Raw genomic sequence first — 21830 nt, forward strand, 5'->3', positions numbered from 1 at the left:
GTTTAAAAAATTCTCCCATTTTCCGTTACTCGACTGTAAAAAATTTTGGAACATGTCATTTTATGGGAAATTTAATGTACTTTTCGAATCTACATTGTCCCAGAAGGGTCATTTTTTCATTTAGAACAAAATTTTTCATTTTAAAATTTCGTGTTTTTTCTAACTTTGCAGGGTTATTTTTTAGAGTGTAACAATGTTCTACAAAGTTGTAGAGCAGACAATTACAAAAATTTTGATATATAGACATAAGGGGTTTGCTTATAAACATCACGAGTTATCGCGATTTTACGAAAAAAAGTTTTGAAAAAGTTACTTTTTGCGTTTCTCTTTGTTTCGTCGTCCGTGTCTGTCGCGGGTGACCATGAACGGCCATGATCGATGACGACCAACTTTTTCAAAACTTTTTTTCGTAAAATCGCGATAACTCGTGATGTTTATTAGCAAACCCTTTATGTCTATATATCAAAATTTTTGTAATTGTCTGTTCTACAACTTTGTAGAACATTGTTACACTCTAAAAAATAACCCTGCAAAGTTAGAAAAAACACGAAATTTTAAAATGAAAAATTTTGTTCTAAATGAAAAAATGACCCTTCTGGGACAATGTAGATTCGAAAAGTACATTAAATTTTCCATAAAATGACATGTTCCAAAATTTTTTACAGTCGAGTAACGAAAAATGGGAGAATTTTTAAAACTTTTTTAGTGTTTTTTTCGATGAAAAATACGTTTTTTCGGAATTCTGAGTACGCCATCAAATCGGGCGTCTAATTTTACATAAAAGTCCCTTTGACACCAAATTTCTATCTCATCACCGTTTCAGGCTGCAAATTATTGAAAAACACCTCTTTTTTCGCATGTTCAAAAATGGAAGGGGTCGTACCGCCCCTCCGTCACGAGATATCAAAAAACGGACCTCGGATTCGTGATCAGGGACAAAAGTTACCCCTTAGGACAAAGTTTCACGCAAATCGAAGAGGGGTCGGGGCAACTGCTGTGTGAGTTGGCGGAGAATTACCCATTTAACATTTAACATTTAACATTTAACATTTAACATTTAACATTTAACATTTAACATTTAACATTTAACATTTAACATTTAACATTTAACATTTAACATTTAACATTTAACATTTAACATTTAACATTTAACATTTAACATTTAACATTTAACATTTAACATTTAACATTTAACATTTAACATTTAACATTTAACATTTAACATTTAACATTGAACATTTAAGCCAAGAATCAAATTTTACCAGGCTATTCCAAAGAGAGAATTCATAAAAAAAGAGTATAAGAAAGAGAGCGCTCTTCTTAAATGCAACTTGAGAAAGCATAATCACAGGCGCTTTTCGTGCGAAAGCTTTGAAATATTTCAAAGTTACATTTCATCTAGATAAGAAAGTTTTCATATCAATTTGAACGAAAATAATAGACTATGCCTTACATTTCTTATTGCATTTTTGCTACACAAGTTTTCTGGAAAAACGATCGAATAATGTGTTGTTTTCTTTTATTTATAAAATTTGCTTCGATATGCTATGCTAATTAACTATTTCAATTTCAACGTTATTTACTTTTCCTGTCATTCTTGAACGATGAAAAAGCCTACTTTTCTGTACCAAAAATAACAAAATCGAATAGTAAAGCTTTTCAAAATAAATGCTGAAAAGTTCTACTTTCAGCACTAAAATGGATGCTGAAAAGTTGAACTTTTCAGCATTTGTTTCGAAAATAAATACTTTTCTGTACCAAAAATAACAAAATCGAATAGTAAAACTTTTCAAAATAATTGCTGAAAAGTTCTACTTTTCAGCACTGAAAAGTACTTGTTTCGAAAAGAAACACTTTTCAACTTTTTTTTTTATTCAAACGGTTAATTGACAAAATACATGAACATTTGACTTATAATTCCACTCAAAGGGTATTTTTCGGAATTGCAAAAAAATGTTGTATGGGACTCATTGCAAAACTTGGTTTTTTCAACACTCGTCGTATTCATCCAACTCGGTGAACCTCGTTGGATAAATGTCTTCAATGATTTTTCAGATTTCTAGCGTTTTTTTTCTTTCGTTTCTAAAGGTTCACTAAACTGTTTTTTTCTGCTTTTTGGGTGTTTTCGAAACCGCCTTGTAAAAAGCTAATACTTGAAAACTGGTGTAATGGACTTTAAAAAAATCATATGGATTTCAGTCAAATTGTTGAAAATTATTACATATAAACAATGTTGGCAACACATTGCCGTAAAAATAGAATTTTGAGTTGAATATGTTCGATCTGTTTGCTGCACTCTCAGATAATCTTTGTTTATTGCAGTTGCAGGCAGAAATGCTCTCTCCGTTGCTTCCGATCATTGCTGCATTCTCAGTGTCAAGATCATCGTCGAAGTTAATGCACACGCTTTCGCTGCTACTGCTCGCGATTAAGCTGTCGAAAAATAAGTGAAATTAAGAATTAGTTTGTTTTGAAATCTGTCAATTTTGTTGACTTGTTAATCAGTTTGACAAAGTTGCTTCAGCGGTGCCTACCTTAACTTTTGAAGTGTTACTTAAGATATTAAAAGACTGTCATAATGACCTAGCCTAATTTAGTGATTTCCTACTCAGCACATGGTGATTTTCTTCAACATTTTGGAACATTCACACAAATTTAGATTTCGGCTAAGGTAAGTTTATCTGAATCTTTAAACTAAAGTGAAGTCATAACACAACCTTAAGGCACACTTCACCAGTGTCCATTTAATCGTACTGCCCTTTGAACTACGATAGATAACTGAACTGGTGGAGGACTCTTCCAGTAGCTTCGTTAAACAACATGCAATGTCTTGTGGTGCTTCGCCTTGGCTTGAGAATATAAATAAAAATTTGCATTCTTTGGAAAAGACATAAACAGTAAACAGAGTCAAAATCTGGGACTCACGTTCTGGTCATAAAAGTGGCGTCAGATCTTTCATGAAGTGACGAAGCATGACTCTGTGTTGTGGAGCTGCTTTTTTCGGCTGATAAAGGTTTATTAGCCTTGTCTACGTCAGAAGAGGAAATTTTTGGAGGTGAAATTTCGACTCAACTTAGTGTTCTTTATGTAACGTAAAAGCAACTCCAAATCTAATCGCCCCTCAGAATCTCAACAAGCAGACGAAAACATTTCTTATCAGCTCGAAAAAACTTTCTTCCTCAAACACAAAAAAAAAGAATCCTTCAAATATCACCAAATCACGCTGAAAAGTAGTGAAAAAGCTGACCGGTCAGCCGTCGGTGGGCGTTATCAGCCACGAATCGAAATGAATCGTGTCGAACGAAGCTCCGGTTGCACCATGCTTGATTGGCGAATCCTGGGCTGATGCCATATTGCACCCTTTGGACTCGAGCGTTGTCAGTCCTTGGTTTTTAGTGGGAGAGTACGAATCATCCTTATCACGACGACGACGATGCCGGCCGGGGGCATTCCGCCTGCCCACAAGGGTTTGTCTGGGCCCAGGTCGGCCGATGAGTGATGGATGGGATTCTGCCTCAGGTTGTGATTATAAATGTATTATTCTTTGTATGTGATGTAAATAAATAAATGCCATCAATAAACAATATTCAAAAATTGATTTCGATCTTATCTTTAATAAAGAGAAAACCAACTTTTTGTCAACTGGCCTCAGGACAAAATACTTACCATTTCTCATATTGTGTTTCAAATTTTTATAGGACCTAAAAAAAACTCTAGATTTGAACTCTGTTTGCAAACTCTTAAAGAATCACCTACAATTAACCATTTAATCATATTAACTTTAAACGCAAACCACCCTATTAAATTAGTAATGTTATTAAACCCAGTTCTCTAATAAAAATCGTTGTGCCTTTCATATAATTAATTGGGTAACGTAATTTTTGAATGCCCCATTTCACATAATCGCTGAATGCTCCACGTCTGAGATGACAGCTTATGTCGATATCCGCCACTAGAGTTATCTAAGCCCGCGCTCACGCACACTTGCACGCCATTTGTTTTGCTGGCCGGTACAAAATTTAACCTCAATCTTTTTCGTGTACGTATACGCAATACATGCGCACGTAGATAACTCTCTTGGGGCGCAACGATCTTTGGATGAATTAGCAGTAAATTCTCGTGTACGATACAATGTTGTGCTCATGTGTGCGTTAAAGTTGTTTACTTGGATGAACTCAAACCAAAAAAGTTTATCAGAGAATCTCTGATAGACGATTATCAGAAATCAGTCTGATAAGCGCCAGGTTTGCGTGTACCAACTAATTCCCCATATAGTGAAAATTACTTGTTACACAGAAAAAAAAATGATGGTAATATTCATCAGGAAATGGTGACAGATTTTGTGGCAAAAAATATGATTAATTTTACCCCAGAAAATGATGAATTTTCATCAGTTTTTGATGAATATTCATCAGGTTTACATTTTTACCCAATTTTTATGTAATATTACACAAATAAAGAGGTAATATTCAACCTACCAAATTTTCAACATTCCAAAATTAAACTTTTTTTTTCTGTGTAGGAACACCGCTTTTTATTATGGCAGCCCTTCTTTATTTGAGATACATGAAACTGTGTTTAACAACATTACTATCGATTTTGAAACGGTATGTTATTAATAGGATTTGTGATTTTTCACGCTAGAAAAAATCGATTTTCACGGGGACCACTATCCGAAAAAATAAAATTTCACGGAACCTTAAAAATGCTAAAATAACCTGCAAAATCTTATGTTAAATAACCGGAAAGATTTGTGTACACTTTGTTCTTTATTATGCATCAAAGCTTAGTGATTTTTCATGCTGAAAATTACCAGTTTTCACTGGGACCATCAAATTAAATCATCAACATTCTTGAGAATTTCACGGGACATTGAAAAATCATAAATCTGGAGTTTTTTTTAAGGTTCAAAAAAACAAATTTTCAGGTTTTGCTTTTTGAGTGTTTTTTAATACCCCTGACTCAAGGCGAAAATTTCAACTGGAAATTTGGTTAATTGGATCTTTTCAAAAAAAACTCAAAAAAATGTTCCAGCAAAGGGCTGATTTAAAGATTGAAATAATATATTAAAACCCAAGTCATAAAGTTTTGAAACACAAATTGTTATAATACATGCATTAAACACTAACATTCTAGGAATATGCATTTGTTTTTAAGTGATTGCGCTTCTATTTTCACAGAACATTTCTAAGTATTTTCAAAAAATTGTTTTATCCTGAAAATTAAAAAAATACTACAGTCTACACACGATTATACGAAGACCTTGGCAAAATTTCACTTTGGATAATCAAATCACGAAAAATATTTTTTTGTTGCCTTTTTCTTTATGTAGAGTTTTAGCATGATTTCAAAACTACTTTAAAGTGATGAAATATTGAAAAAAAACCCGATTTAATCCCACCAGGGGTGAGATAGAGCCTTTCTTACTAAAGAATATAACTTCTTTCAATTCACAACATCGACTTGATACAAAAAATCTTATGATGAAAGCAAGGTATTATTAACGATGTGTTTTCTAAAAGAAATTGAAAACGCAATTTTCACCAATAGAATATTTTTAATCGTACAAATTCTTAATCAAACAAGCGTTTATGACAAACGCTAGCATAGCTAGCTTCCAATGCGCAAGTGACGACACACACCGCGGTTTTGGTTTTCTAGTATTGGTACGAGCCCAAAAACCGAACAAAGCAGGAGCAAAGCAAAACCGAGTTAACCGCACAGTGGGAAGCTTGCCATTCAGCGTCTACGAAAGTGAGAGAGTCATAGATAGATATTTTTACAACCGCACCACTACACACTCAATCGCAATACCTTAAGTAGATAGCCATTGGCGTCGCGAGCATTGAAAACCTTGAAAACGATATAAAGCTTAGAAGCTTGGAAAGCTCCTATTGGAATCCAATGAACTCTATTAAATAAAACGACACGACAAATGAAGCCTACTTAAAGGCGATTTAAGGAGCACACGGGAAACAAATTGTTTGTACCCGGATGAATGTCCTATGTCAAAAAAGTTTTTGCATAAACATTGGACAGTTATGCAAAAACGGACAGAGCAAAAGAAACCGAAAAGCTACGATATCTTACAAGTTAAAGGAAACATCGGTAGACAAGCTACTACAAACGAGAATAAGTCGAGCCAAAACATAAATGCGCCAGCATTCTCGCGCCAGTATTCGAAGCTCAACTTGACAACTCGTCGAAAATCGATGCAGTGTGATTTTTTAGCGATTTTTCGGATTAAAATTCATGCTGAATCGACATAGTTACGAAGCTGGAAATGACCATTGCTCCGGCAGAAGTCTCAGCGGTTAGTCGTGTTTTTTCGCGGTGTGTTTGGCGCGTTTTTCACGGCGATTCCGAGGCGTGTGCGAGCGGACAAGCCCGTTCCGGTGGTCAGAGAGGCCACAATCTGGTCGTCGTGGACACGGCGGCGGTGCAGCAGCGGAAGAGGAACGAGTTCCTGCATCCGAGCAGCAGCAGCAGGAGGAGTGAGCAGCAGCGGCCGCGGAGGCAGCTGAGGCGAGAGACGGTCGTTGGTCGGTGGAATCGGCCCCGGAGAGTCGACTGCGGTCGGCGGACCAGTTTTCGGCCAGGCCAGGTCGGAGACAACCCCGTTGTTTACGTGGCTGGCAGCAGGCAGCACAACAACAACAACAACAACAAGCGCGCGAAAACGAGCTTCCCGCGCATCCCGCTGCGGGCGGCAGCCAGTGCGGCCAGTTCGGCGGTGAGTGCGAAAGGCGAGTTTTTTGTTAGCGTTTAGTTTTTTTTTTTTTTTTTTTTTTTTCTTTTTTCTCATAGTTTTTTTTTTCGGTTAGTTTTTTTTTTTTCTTTCTCCTTTTTACTTTTGCGATTAGTTTCATCACTTTCATTTTCGTTTAGTTTATCGCGTTTCTTCGCAAACATGGATCCGACCGAGTCGGACCATGAGGAATTCGACTCCGATTCAACCCTTGAGGGTGACGAGGACGTGGAAATGGAGGACTCTGTTTTGGGAGTTCCTTCAAACACCACCAACAGGGACCTCTTCCTGAAGGATAAGGATCCTGGCGGTAAAGGGGGATCCTCGGACGGGTCTAAGAGGACGAAGCGAAAGCGTTCTAAATCAGATCCGAATCCGGTTCCCCCTCAACCACCGATTCCTCCCTTTAATCCAGACCCGATTCCTCCCAATCCAGATCCAATTCCTCCCAATCGAGATCCAATTCCTCCTAAAACACCGGTGCCGAATCCGGATCCAAATCCCCCCCCGCCCCTGAATCCTCATTCCCAAAAACCGATTCCTCGTCCTCGTCAGTATCAAGAGGGATCGCAAACGGAATGGGTGGTCTTCTTCCGGCCCAAACAGAAGCCGTTAAACTTTGTACAGATCACCAAGGATTTGCAGAAGCACTATCCTGGGGTGGTCGAATGTACCAAGCTGAACAAGAGCAAGCTCCGCGTGATCGTGAACTCCGCGGTGCAAGCTAATCAGATCGTTACTGATCTGCGGTTCAGCATTGAGTACCGTGTTTGGATTCCGGCCCACAAAGTCGAGATCGACGGCGTGGTGACCGATGACAGTCTGTCGCTTGTCGACCTCTCAAGGGCGGTGGGACGCTTCAAGAACCCTAAACTTCCAGCTGTGGAGGTACTCGAGTGCCGGCAACTGGGCAACGTCACCACCGAGGCTGGCCAGAAGAAGTTCATTCCTTCTGCCTCGTTCCGGGTGACTTTTGCAGGGTCAGCTCTGCCGGACTACATTGAGCTGTACAAGCTTCGGCTTCCAGTTCGATTGTACGTTCCGCGAGTGATGAGCTGCGAAAACTGCCAGCAGTTGGGACACACCAAGACCTACTGCAGCAACAAGAGCAAGTGCTCAAAGTGCGCCGGCCCCCACAAGGACGTGGATTGCCAAAAGCAGGCTGAAAAATGCCTGCTTTGTGGCGGGGAACCGCACAAAACTCGACAGTGCCCAAAGTACAAGGAGCGCGAGGACAAGATGAAGCGATCCTTGAGGGAACGCTCCAAGAAGTCCTTCGCGGAAATCCTTAGTCAGGTGACCCACCCCAATCGCTTCGCTCCTTTGGCGGACGAAGATTCGGGGGACGAAGATTCCGATGTGGAGGTCCTCTTCCAGAGAGACGAGGAAAGTGACTCTTCCGGGCCAAACCCGAAGCGCAACAAGGCTTCCAAGTCCAAAAAAGCCGCTGGCGGCAAGGGTAAGGAAAGTGACTCGTTGAACTTCGAGGAGGATTTTCCTTTCGGTCCGTCGGGTAAGCCCGCTCCGAAGCCGGCACCGAAGCCCGTTCTCAAGCCGCTGAAGCCCGTTCCCAAGCTGCCAAAGATCCCCCTGAAACCGGTTCCTCAACCGAATCCGATCACCGATGCCTTCAAAGGAGTCCTTCCTTTTTCCACAATCGTGGAATGGCTGTGCTCTTTTGTGAGTGAACCGACGCGTTTAATCATAAAGCGGTTTGAGCCTCTCGCTAGACACATCGGGAAACAGCTTGCTAGCACGATGCCCCTCTTGTCGTTCATTTCCTTTGATGGGTAATACACCAAAAACGAAAAACGGCATCTCCTTTCTACAATGGAATTGTAGAAGTTTAACCCCCAAGTTAAACGATTTTCAACAATTCGCATTCGAACGGGACTGTGATGTGTTTGCGCTGAGCGAAACGTTTCTTATCGGAGATGAGACGCCAGCTTTCCGGGGGTACAACATCATCACAGAGAGCAGGGCAGGACCAAATAGAGGTGGAGGCGTACTGATTGGGATCAGGAAATGCCACACTTTTAGAAAGGTCACGCTCCCGAAGCTAGGAGGAATCGAAGCAGTCGCAGTACAGGCCAGGATCAGAGGACTGGACATTTGCATTGTGTCCGTCTACGTTCCTCCACAGGTGTCGTTAACTCGACAAAAGTTGTGGGGTATGCTTGAGCTGTTGCAGGCACCGCGATTGGTTCTGGGTGACTTTAATCTTCACAGCACCGAGTGGGGAAGTCACAAGACAGACCCTCAAGCATATCTGATTCATGAACTGTGCGACGACTTCCAGATGACCCTCCTAAACAGGGACAAGCAAGTTACGCGCATTGCAACACCACCAACGTCAACCACGTCTGGTACGAAGGCGAGTGCCATCGACTTGTCGCTCTGTTCCAACAGTCTGGCAGTTCTCTGTGACTGGAACGTGCTCCAAGATCCTCGTGGCAGTGATCATTTGCCGATCGCTATTCTGGTTAGCCATGGCCCACAGCAATCGACAACGGTGGAGATGCCTTACGATCTGACGCGAAATATCGACTGGAAACAGTACGCGGAGGCAGTCTCCATTGGAGTTGAGTTGCGAGCAGGGTTGGCACCGCTTGAAGAATATGCGTATCTGGCTAATTTGATCTATGACAGTGCGTTACAAGCTCAGACGAAACCCGTCCCGGGACCGTACATCCGAACGCGCCCTCCACTTCTCTGGTGGGACAAGGAGTGTACGGATCTCTCGGCGGCCAGGTCAGAAGCTTATGTGGACTTCTGCAAGTGTGGAATCCGAGCGAACTTCCAAAAGTACAGAGCTCTTGATCGCAGGTACAGTAATACTCTGAAGCGGAAGAAGCGAATGTACTGGCGGGAGTTCGTTGAAGGACTACCAGCAGATACGTCCATGAGCACTCTGTGGCGCGTTGCGAGGGCCATGCGTAGAGGTTCCGTTCCGAACGAGAGTGTGGAAAAATCGGACAAGTGGATATTGGATTTCGCCAAGAAGGTGTGCCCGGACTCGGTGCCGACACAACCATCATTCGACGTTGTTGATGGGAGCGATTCTAATCCTCCCTTCTCGATGGTAGAGCTCTCCATAGCACTATTGACGGGCAACAACACTGCTCCTGGTCCGGACAAGATCAAGTTCAGCTTGCTGAAGAATCTTCCGGACGTCGCCAAGCAGCGTCTGTTGAAACTGTTCAACACGTTAGTGGAGCAGAACGTAATTCCACACGAATGGCGACAGGTCCGGGTGGTTGCCATTCAAAAGCCCGGTAAGCCGGCGTCCGACCACAACTCGTATCGTCCAATCAGCTTGCTGTCGTGTCTACGCAAGTTGCTGGAGAAGATGATCCTCGACCGCCTCGAACCATGGATGGAACGAGAGCACTTGCTGTCTGACACGCAGTATGGCTTCCGGAGAGGCAAGGGAACAAGCGACTGTCTAGCCTTGCTGGCCACAGGGATCGACATAGCCCGTGGTAAAAAACAGCAAATGGCTTCTGTTTTCCTAGACATCAAGGGTGCATTTGATTCAGTCTCCATCGAGGTGTTGGGAGTAAAGCTTCGGCGGAGCGGTCTCAATCCGACGATGTGCAACTTCCTCATCAACCTGTTGTCAGAAAAACACATGCACTTTGTGCAAGGTGATCTGGCAATCACCCGGATAAGTTACATGGGTTTGGCACAAGGCTCACGCCTTAGCCCATCCATGTATAACTTCTACGTCAGCGATATCGATGATTGCTTGACCGGAGACTGCACCCTTATACAGTACGCAGATGACGCAGTGGTTTCAATCGCTGCCAAGAAGGAAGCCGATCTGCTAGAACCCTTGCAAGATACCCTGAACAACTTGGCCCATTGGGCAGTTGAAAAGGGTATTGAATTCTCTCCGGAGAAGACGGAACTGGTCGTTTTTACGGGGAAGCATGAACCGCCGCAGCTCAATCTTTCTCTCTCGGGAAAGACTATCGAGCAGTCGGACCACTTCATGTACATGGGTACCATCTTCGATCAAAAGGGAACATGGGGGAAGCACATCAACTACCTGAAGCAAAAGTGCCTGCAAAGAACTAATTTTCTGCGCAGCGTCTCTGGCAACCGGTGGGGTGCTCATCCTTCTGACCTGCTTCGACTGTACAAGACAACGATACTCTCGGTGCTGGAATATGGCAGTTTCTGCTTCCAATCAGCTGCGAAATCACGCTTGTTGGTTCTCCAGCGGATACAGTACCGAAGTCTTCGCATTGTCTTGGGATGCATGCACTCAACTCACAACATGACCCTCGAGGTCTTGGCGGGAGTATTGCCTCTGCGAACTCGTTACTACGAACTGTCTTACCGGTTCCTGATCCGGTGTGATTACAGGAATAAACTGGTAATTGACAACTTTGAAACGTTGCTGAACCTTCACGTTGAGTCTCGGCGCATGCTTCTATATTATGACTTTATGTCATCGTGGGAGTGGAGCCCGAGCACAACGGTACAGCGCACGCCTCCGTTAACCAGCAGCACCCTGATTGGCTTCGACACGTCCATGAAAGCCGATACTCGCGGTATCCCAAACCATCTTCTGCGGGGAGTTGTACCGTCGATCTTCGCATCAAAGTACAACCATGTTCCTCCAAACAACAGATTCTTCACCGATGGCTCCAAGCTCGACGGCTGTACGGGCTTCGGTGTTTATCATGAATCTTATCAGCTGTTCTTTAAGCTGAAGGACCCGAGTTCGGTTTACGTCGCCGAGTTAGCCGCGGTTTACTGCGCACTGCGAATCATCGAGACCATGCCACCTGACCACTACTTCATCTTCACCGATAGCTTTAGCTCTGTTGAGGCTATCCGGACTCTGAAGCCGACCAGGGAGTCTACGTTTTTCCTCACGGAAATACGCAAGACTTTAAACAACCTGGCGGCTCAGTCCTTCAGCATCACGGTGGTATGGGTCCGCGCTCATTGCTCGATTCCGGGTAATGAGAAAGCGGACTTGCTCGCCAAGAAGGGTGCTGAGAGTGGAGACATTTATGAAAGGCCAATTAGCCTACAAGAATGCTACGGTTTTCCGAGGCAGCGTGCGCTTCTGGATTGGCAAAATCAATGGGACGACGACACCAAAGGACGTTGGATGTATTCCATACGACCTAAGGTGCAAAGAAAAGCCTGGTTCAAGGGAATGGACTTGACGCGTGGATTCATCAGAACGATGTCCCGCCTTATGTCGAACCATTACTCGTCCAAGGCTCATCTGTACCGTATCAACATGAGTGATACGAACCTTTGTGACTGTGGGCAGGGTTATCAGGACATCGACCATCTCGTATGGGCGTGTCCAGATCACCATGTTCACAGAATTAAGTTGAAAGATACCCTCAGGGCCCGAGGAAGACCACCAGAAATCCCGATGCGAGACGCGCTATCTCAACTAGACCTTGATGTTCTCTATCCTATCTATCAGTTCCTCTTAGATTCCAAAATATCTATTTAGTTTTCTTCCAGTTAGTTTCCCTTCAGTTAGTTTTCCTCTAGTTAGTATAACTCGCCTTCACACAAAGCCGTCGTTTCTGGTTGCACCGGAAGCAAAGCAAGATCGCCCCAGCAGCTGGACACCGAGTTGCGGCTGAGGACAAAACGCAAAGGCCAGCAGAGCCAACCAAGACCCCTACACAATCCCCCTTCCCTACCCACGCCTTTTCTTTAACATCAATCCCTTCCCTACTAACCCCGAGTAGGCCGCGGGTAATCGGCTTCCCTCCCACTAACATTTACACACAAGATCCTCTGTAATTATTAAGTCAAATGTAATTACAAAAGCCGACTCGGTCCTAACCAGGTCCCAGTACCAAAAAGGACCTAATAAAAATAATTTTATGAAAAAAAAAAAAAAAAGCTGGAAATGACATCCAGCCTTAAAGTAAAACCTATAACTTTCTTTATTAAGAAAGGCAAAAAGTAAATCGTTCTAAAAATTGATCGGAATTGCCAATCGGTGTCGAATTTGTTTCAGATGCTCACTCATGGTCTGTACTATGAATGTAGGAAGAAATTTTGGATAAAATCAGAAATGAAAAATGTTGGCGAATGTCACCAGGTGGGCTTTTACCTTTTTTTAGGGATTTTTTTTCTTATGGTAGGTTAATCAAACGGCTCTAACTCCAGAACCATATTATGAATCTGGATGAAAATTTGGGAGGTTGTAGAGCTCAAAAAATGCAATATTTGAGATAAATAAAAGATATGAAAATGAAAAAAATGGACCATATTTTCATTTGAAAACTGTGTATTTTGTTGAAAAGTCTGGCCGCATCCGAAAACAGATGGATAATTCGAAATTTGCGCGGCAACTCGCCCAGGTTCAGCACACTAGCTTTCATCTGCATTTAGAAGAATCGAAATCGGATTTATGGGAGCTGAGAACGGCGCGACACAAAATTTTGCAAAATTTTACCACAAAACATCACTCGACCTCCACGGAATTTATTTTCTCAAAATTCGAGGGTTCGAGATAGACGAGTTCTGTCAAGGTGTATCGATAGAGCGTCGAAAATCGATGCAGTGTGATTTTTTAGCGATTTTTCGGATTAAAATTCATGCTGAATCGACATAGTTACGAAGCTGGAAATGACATCCAGCCTTAAAGTAAAACCTATACCTTTCTTTAGTAAGAAAGGCAAAAAAATATTTTTGTAATTTAATGTGCAATCAAATATTATAATATGATTAAAATCGGGTCGTAATATGATTAAAATCGGGTCGCATTTCGATCGGGTCGTTATTCGATTATCCGAAGTTCCGAAGTACAAACAATCGGATGATCGATATTTCAGATAATCGAGACTTCGGATAGTCAAGTCTGGCTGTAAATATAAAATTAAAAGCATTCTTTATTTAATTTACCTTAAATTTGCGTTAACTAAACTGCAATGTTATGTTATGATATAAATTTGTTTTTTAAACATTATTTTTCACTTTAATTAGGTATTAGCATAAATTTCTATTTAAATGTTGTAACAATTCTATTTTAATTTTTTTTTTTCATTTAAAATATTAAAGTTTTATTCAAGATTCATTCAATTGACCGTGTTCGACATTTTACTTTAAACCTTTGTCGATAACATCTTTGTTAACTTTGTTATTTTTATGCTTTGATTTCAGAAAATCCTATAATTTCACGGGATTTCACGGATATTGTGGAATTTCACGAATTTCACGCTGTCCACGAAAACGTGAAAATTCACCAACCCTTGTTATTAAGTTAAAGAAAATTTTCGATATTACCAAATTTTCGGTAATCGATAATCGAATGTGATACTGTTCTAAGAATAACAGAATCCCATTTTTTCTGTCAAGTTTGTTTGAATAAAAATTCCTTTAAGGGGTTACATACATGTAAATCGACAAAAATGTAAGTGGTTGGTTTGGGCACACAATTAAACTTTTTTTTAATTATGTTTTAAGGGCATTAAAATACACATTTTCAACTAATATTAAAATAAATTTGAAGATATTTGGTTGTATCATTGACGAGATATAGCCATTTTAAGTTAGCAGTTTCAAAAAACGGGTGCCATTATATCACAAAACTGCTTTGACCAAATCGGCTCAAATTTTTTTTTGAAGCCTCGTTAAACCGGTCCTGTGTGCATGACGAAGCCCGATTTTCAAAAAAATTTTTTGAAAAAAGATAAAAATATGTTTATGTATTTCATATAAAAAATCGCCAGTTTAAGATTTTTGTATTTTTTCAAAAAGCGAAACTTCAAAATCGGGCTTCGTCATGCACACGGAATATGTCTTAAGAGTCTTCACCCCAAATTTCAGCCAATTTGGTCCATCCCATCTTGAGATATCGTGGCACCCGTAAATCAACTCGGAGTTCAGAGAAAAACGCTCACAAAGTTCGACAGTTCGCTTTGCGCATGGCAATTTTTTTAACGTAAATCGTCTCTTACTCAGTTTAATCATGAAATAGCTTTATGAAACTTTCAGGAGTGATTGAAAATCATCTTTTAGTGGTTTTATTAAATTTTCGGAAATATGAAATTTTTGAATTTCTACATGCATGTAACCCCTTAAACGACTGTTTTGAACTCAAACAAAAACAAAAAAAAAACAACAATAATAGTTGGAAGTTTGGTTTTAGTTTACAAAAACTATCAACAGTTCTGATTTGGCATGTGGATTAATGGAAATGGACCAAGAAAAAGATTTGATAAATTGCTGAACTTGAAATTATTTCAAATATGCTTGACAAATTTAGAGTAAAGCCAAAAAAAAAATAATACTCGTATGGTTTTAATATTTTTGGTTCCATTCCAAATCAGATATGATAAAACAATTAAAAACTTAGCACAAATGGCAACCAAAGGGTTATTATAAATTTCGAATATCGATAAAACCTATCACATCTCTCCTAATGAGTGACCTCACGTTATCTATTGTTCACACAAAAGGAACCCCAAACTCGCGATCCACAGCGTGGAACTCAGCAGTCTCGATCCGGCAATCGATCTACTCACTAACCGCGACGACCACATTGTCCTCTGTTCTTTTTCGCAGCCAGACGCTCCGCTATCAAGATGGCCGATCCCCAGGTTCAAGCAAATGACGAGCAGGTAAGCGTGCCCCAAGCTGGGTTCTAAGCAACCTAATTGACCATGCTCTACCCCGCAGGAAATTGCCGAAGCGCAAAACTCGCTGACCGACCTGCTGTACGACGTGGTGGCCCAGGGTGCCACAACCCGGCTCGGTGGCTTCGTGTACCGCCGGATTGACAGCGTCCTCTCGACGGTGGAAAAAACGGCCAAATGGAGCCTGCCCCAGCCGGTTCTGGACGGTGGGGACGAGGCCAGCTCGGACGGAAGCAAAATATCCGCCCCGCCGCTGATCCGTCCCCTGCCGTGGATGCTTTTCCTGCCGGCCCTGGTGGTCATGCGGATGGTCCGCGTCGGACTGTCGCTGTTGGCACTGATGGTCGGTCGGCCGCCGGTGACTCCGGCCTCGGTGGTTCACTTTGTGCAGAATAAGCGGCGGAAGTTGCGCGCCCTCAAGTACCGCGGACAAAAGCTGGGCCGGATTAGCCGGGCGGAGGCGAAAGCCGAAGACGAGCTGCAAACCACGTGGCTCAGCCGGATTATAATGCCGCTGAGGACGATCGTGTGCAGGCCGGGACGAGTTGTGGTGAGTACAGAGGGCGGGTGATTAGTGCAGAACACGTTATTGTAACCTTATTTTTTTGCCTTTAAGTGCCTTTGCGAAAAAGTTTTTCAAATTTTCCTTTAAATACAAACGGGCTTCAACACATCAATTATGGCTGCTACTCATCCTTATTAAGATTAAATATCTTGATGTTTTTTTTTTCAATACCCCTGACTCAAGGCGGTTCTAAAAACACCCAAAAAGCAAAAACTAGAAATTTGGTTTATTGGACCTTTTAAAAAAAAACTCCAGATTTGTTTTTCCAATATTTCTAACGGAATCAGACTTTTGATGAGATGTTTGGATGACAAACTAATTAACATTTTTTCATTTCAAAAAATGCACGTTAAACTAGTTCTTAGAACTAAATTAGTCACAGAAGCCTTATAAGTGCATTTTTGTGTCTAAACATAAAAATTTAAGGTGAAGCCGTCAATCATTTTCTAACAAAACTGATCATCACTCTAAAGTGCTTTGTGAAAATATTGCAAACAAAGCAAGGCAATGTAGACGTCATTACCTTAAGGGGTTACATACATGAAAATCGTCAAAAATGTCAAAGGTTGGTATGGACACACTTTTAAACTTTTTTTCTAATCTTTTTACAGGGCATTAAAATATACATTTTCATCTGTTAACAAAATAAATATGAAGACATTTGGATGTACCATTGCCGAGATATAGCTATTTTATGTTAGCAGTTTCAAAAAACGGGTGCCACGATATCTCAACACTGCTTTGACCAAATCGGCTCAAAATTTTAGTGAAGACTCGTTAAACCGGTCCTGTGTGCATGACGAAGCCCGATTTTCAAAAACTTAATTTTTAAAAAAGTTAAAAATATTTTTATATTTTTCATATGAAAAATCGACAGTTTTTGATTTTTGTATTTTTTAAAAAAGCAAAATTTTAAAATCGGGCTTCGTCATGCACACGGGATATGTCTTGGGAGTCTTCACCTTAAATTTCAGCCAATTTGGTCCATCCCATCTCGAGATATCGTGGCACCCGTAAATCAACTCGGTGTTTAGAGAAAAACGTTCACAAAGTTTGACAGTTCGCTTTGAGCATGGCAAAATTGTGAACTTAAATCGTCTCTTACTCAGTTCAGTCACGAAACATCTTCATGAAACTTTCAGGAGTGATTAAAAATCATGTTTTTAGTGAATTTATTGAATTTTCTGTAATATGAAATTTTGTGATTTTCTACTTGTATTTAACCCCTTAAAATCAAATTTTTTCTTAAACGTATTTTTAAATAATTTCATAAGTTTTAGTGCCATTTGAAGCGGCCGTCGAAAACATATGTTAACCAAAAAAAGCAAAAAAAACTTTTTTGCTTGTTGTAAAAAAAACTTTTGGCTTGGTTGAAAATTAGGGTGGTTAACACTCTAAGTGTTTAAAAAATCATTGTTTTTCAGAATCTTTAAGATTTTTTTCTAATATAGAAAATTTTCAAGTTTGCTAATCTAACCAACTTTATCAAAATTATCGGATCAAATCCTAAAAATCTGTATTTTGAACGTGATTGATTGTGATTCAGGGATATTTTAAATGGTAAGATCAAAACATAACTTGTTCATAAATTGAAAAAAAAAATCGCGCTCAAACCAAAGACAAAAAAACTCCAACATTGCGCAATTATTTTTTCCACTTAATAAATATTGCGGTGCAATTGATGTTAAGCATAACTCAACTTGCTTTATTTCATTTTTTGATAAGATTGTAACAAATAACTTATAATATTTTCGCCAGTTCAAGATTTTGTTTAAATTTATTGAACTCATCTTGATTACTCATCTTGAAGTGCATTTTTATGCACCGTTAAATTCTACAGTGTTTAAAAGCCTAACCCTAAAAAAATCAAATTGTTCGTTCTGCAGCATTGCCTTAGCGTTCTCGATTGCGAGACTTCTAATCGAAACTAGGTGAATCATGGCTTGATTGTTGAGTTTGCTGAGATTTTATGAATGACCGAAAAAATCATTTATCAATCATAAAATTTAAATTAAGCAAACTATTTTGGAATCGCAGAAAAGTACACGGAAAAATCCAGAATTTTTAAATAAAATTTTTCATTACTAAAAGTCAAATTACTAAAATAAGTTTTCTTTATTTTCGATTTTTTAGGGGTCAAAAATAGGCTACGGTTAGGATGGTGCAAAAATTGCTGGTATGATTAAAAAAAACATTTTCAAATTTCTTAATTACTTATATCGAAAAATTGAAGAACCATCTTTTGTGCACGACGAAGGCATGTTCTATTCATTTTCATATTTAAAAAATTAAATATTTAATTTTTAAATTTCTTTAGCACTTTTATAAAAAAAAGCCAATTATTTTCAAAAAAAAATTTTTAGCATTGAAAATCGAATTGATGTTTCTGCAAAAGTTTCTCAGATTTCAAGAGTTTGTTTTAAATTTGGCTAATTGGGGAGCACTGAAAAATTTTATTTTATCAACCAGCATATCAAAAAAATTTAAATACTTAAAATGCAGGCCTGATTTTTCAAAAAAAAATTTTTTTGAGTAATCGATGGGAAAATGATTCTTATGGCCATACGAAAATTTTAGGCTAGTTTTGGAAATTTTGATTTTTGGGTCATAATAACCCTGTCAGGTCTGAAAAGGTTAACTGATGATGGAAATTTTGTTTGAAAATTTGCTTAAAAATCGGAAGAAAAAACAAATTACTTTCAGAAGTAATTTCATTTTAAATAAAACGTTTTTCAACTGAAAACAATAAAAATGCACTTTCCACAGAATAATCATGCATATTTAGCATTTTTGGACTCATTTAAAAATATTTTAACTTTTTAATTTTTTGTGATAATTTAAAAAGATTTTGGTAACTGCAAAAATAAAAAATAATCTTCAATACTTAACAACAATTTCGAAAACAAATGATTGCAACACAGTTTGTAGGGGAAATATACTCATTTTCGTCCTTCTATGCATCAACAATGGAGAGTAGCTTGCTCACTTTTATTTGAGCTAATTCTTACTTTGGAAAAGTCAAAATACTTTATGCAACTGTAATTTCATGATAAAAGTACTGATAAGCCTATAATAGAAATAGACCAAGAAAGGAATTGGAAACGCTTTTCTAGTAATTTTTTTATTCATTTTTTTATTAATTCTACTTTTTTTATTTTTTCTTTAAATTTATATGTTAACACAGAAAAACTAGAACTTGTTAGTCAAAATTTGTAAAAGAAATAATGCCAACTTTTTCTTCACGTCTTCAAAAAATCCGTGGTTTCTAAACTTTAAAAACTCCATACTCCAGGTAACCCCCCACCGCCACCACCATCGTCACCCGCAGCGCCAGCAAAACCAGCAGCAGGATCAGCAACAGCCGGGCCGGAAGCGGAACGCCCAGGAGCGGGACGTCGACGACGATGACGAGAGTGGCCCCGAGGTGGACGAGGGCACCGTCAGCGAGCTGTTGGACAAGTACGCGGACGACGCCGGCGATTCGAGCTTCCACGTGAGTGTTGCGGCCTTTTGTGCCAACCGGTCAATTTTGAAGCAAAGCGCCCGAATTTCGGGCTTTTTCGGGGCAAATTTGAAATTTTGAGTCAGGGACTATGCAATTGGCAAATTAAAATGTTTTCAGTTTTTCTAAAAAAAATATGTTTCCGATTTACGAGAAAATTATGAAAACTTCCTTGAATTTAAAATTTCAAACGAATATTATAATTTTAACACAAATTTCCAATTTATAGGTCGATTCAGCTTCCGGTAAGTCATCTGACAGTTCCCTCTCGGAACAGGAAAAGTCCGCCATCGAAGACGTTCCGTCCAAACCAGCGTCGGAACCTGCAAAGAAGGAGAGCAACGGCCACGCCCCCAAGGAGGGCTCTCAGGCGAGGCGAAAATCGGATCTGAACGTTGAATCGGCGCCAAAACCTGCCGAAAATGGGTCCGTCGACAGTAGCAAAAAGCAGGATGCAACGAAAGAACCCGCCACCAAAGAGCCGGAAAAGGCAGAAGTGAAAGAAGACAAACCAAAAGCTACCGAAAATGGATCCACTGACGGTAGCAAAAGTCAGGACGCAGCCAAAGAAGAACGTCAAAAACAAGGTTAGTTTTGCGAAAAAATACATTCAAATTTCATATCAACTAAATATTTTTAAATTTTCAGAAGCAAACAAGCCAAAGCAAAATTCAACAGCGTCCGATAGTGAGCGCACTGACAGTAAGCAGACGAGCGTAGCAGGCCAAAAGAATCAGCAAGAAGAAGGTAAGCCCACAAAATGTTGGATTACGTTTTCAAAAGGGCGTATCCGCCACTGTTGCGGGTGTTGTCCTTGTTTGTGAGAAAAAAAACTGTTTTTAGTAATGACATCAAAATTGACCATTTTCAGATGCTGCGAAAAATCAATCCATGAGTGATGTAAAGACCAATTTCCAGCAGAAAAATAAACAGCAGCAGCCGAATCAACCGCAAAATCAGCCCCAGCAAACGAACGCCAACGGTGGAACTGGTGGCAAGAAGCAGAAAAGGCCCAGCCAAGGTCACCAGTAGTTTATCTAAAATGAAACAGAGATTTTTTTTGCATGAGTTTTGGTTCTATATATTCAATATTTTGTTTACTTTATATTTTGCCTGCACGCTTTTGCTTGTTGTTTAAAGTGTTATTTAAAAATGTGTGTTTATTGAAATTAAATAAAAAATTAAAGAAATAAGGAAGAGCGTTTAATTTCAAGACAACATAACCATGGGGAAGAGAACAGCACGTTCGACTTAAACAAGTAAGGCCCAAATTTTGTATTCAGAGATATCCAAAAAATATTTCAAACACTATAAATGAATACAATAAAATGGGTCTCGTGGCGCAGGGGTAGCGGCTTCGGCTGCCGATCCCGATGATGCTATGAGACGCGGGTTCGATTCCCGCCTTATCCACTGAGCTTCTATCGGATGGTGAAGTAAAACGTCGGTCCCGGTTTCTCCTGTCTCGTCAGAGGCGCTGGAGCAGAAATCCCACGTTAGAGGAAGGCCATGCCCCGGGGGGCGTAGTGCCAATAGTTTCGTTTCGTTTTTTTTTTTTTTAAATGAATACAAACTTAAATCATTCATCTTAAAGAAAAACAATAAAATACTAAAATACTAAAATACTACAATACTAAAATACTAAAATACTAAAATACTAAAATACTAAAATACTAAAATACTACAATACTAAAATACTAAAATACTAAAATACTAAAATACTAAAATACTAAAATACTAAAATACTAAAATACTAAAATACTAAAATACTAAAATACTAAAATACTAAAATACTAAAATACTAAAATACTAAAATACTAAAATACTAAAATACTAAAATACTAAAATACTAAAATACTAAAATACTAAAATACTAAAATACTAAAATACTAAAATACTAAAATACTAAAATACTAAAATACTAAAATACTAAAATACTAAAATACTAAAATACTAAAATACTAAAATACTAAAATACTAAAATACTAAAATACTAAAATACTAAAATACTAAAATACTAAAATACTAAAATACTAAAATACTAAAATACTAAAATACTAAAATACTAAAATACTAAAATACTAAAATACTAAATACTAAAATACTAAAATACTAAAATACTAAAATACTAAAATACTAAAATACTAAAATACTAAAATACTAAAATACTAAAATACTAAAATACTAAAATACTAAAATACTAAAATACTAAAATACTAAAATACTAAAATACTAAAATACTAAAATACTAAAATACTAAAATACTAAAATACTAAAATACTAAAATACTAAAATACTAAAATACTAAAAAACTAAAATACTAAAATACTAAAATACTAAAATGCTAAAATACTAAAATACTAAAATACTAAAATACTAAAATAC

General features: G+C 39.0%; 1 protein-coding gene across 1 annotated transcript; it reads left to right on the forward strand.

The window, feature by feature from the left end:
- The first annotated feature begins 2375 nt into the window (after positions 1 to 2375).
- LOC120419502 (transcriptional regulator ATRX homolog) lies at positions 2376 to 20638 on the forward strand. The gene is made up of 7 exons (XM_039582200.2): positions 2376 to 2671; positions 15308 to 15363; positions 15422 to 15928; positions 19236 to 19436; positions 19675 to 20032; positions 20094 to 20192; positions 20317 to 20638. The coding sequence occupies exons 2-7, from the start codon at positions 15328 to 15330 to the stop codon at positions 20475 to 20477; spliced, it is 1362 nt and encodes a 453-aa protein (XP_039438134.1). The 5' UTR covers positions 2376 to 2671; positions 15308 to 15327; the 3' UTR covers positions 20478 to 20638.
- Positions 20639 to 21830: the final 1192 nt, after the last annotated feature.

This window comes from Culex pipiens, chromosome 3 (genome assembly GCF_016801865.2).
Source record: "Culex pipiens pallens isolate TS chromosome 3, TS_CPP_V2, whole genome shotgun sequence".
Classification (NCBI taxonomy): Eukaryota; Metazoa; Arthropoda; class Insecta; order Diptera; family Culicidae; genus Culex; species Culex pipiens.

Excerpts from the sequence above, each read along its gene's own strand:
- LOC120419502 (XM_039582200.2), top strand. The coding sequence starts at position 15,328 with ATGGCCGATCCCCAGGTTCAAGCAAATGACGAGCAG. Across the intron at positions 20,033-20,093 it reads AGAAGAACGTCAAAAACAAG|AAGCAAACAAGCCAAAGCAA; the intron begins GTTAGTTTTGCG and ends TTAAATTTTCAG. Across the intron at positions 20,193-20,316 it reads AAAGAATCAGCAAGAAGAAG|ATGCTGCGAAAAATCAATCC; the intron begins GTAAGCCCACAA and ends GACCATTTTCAG.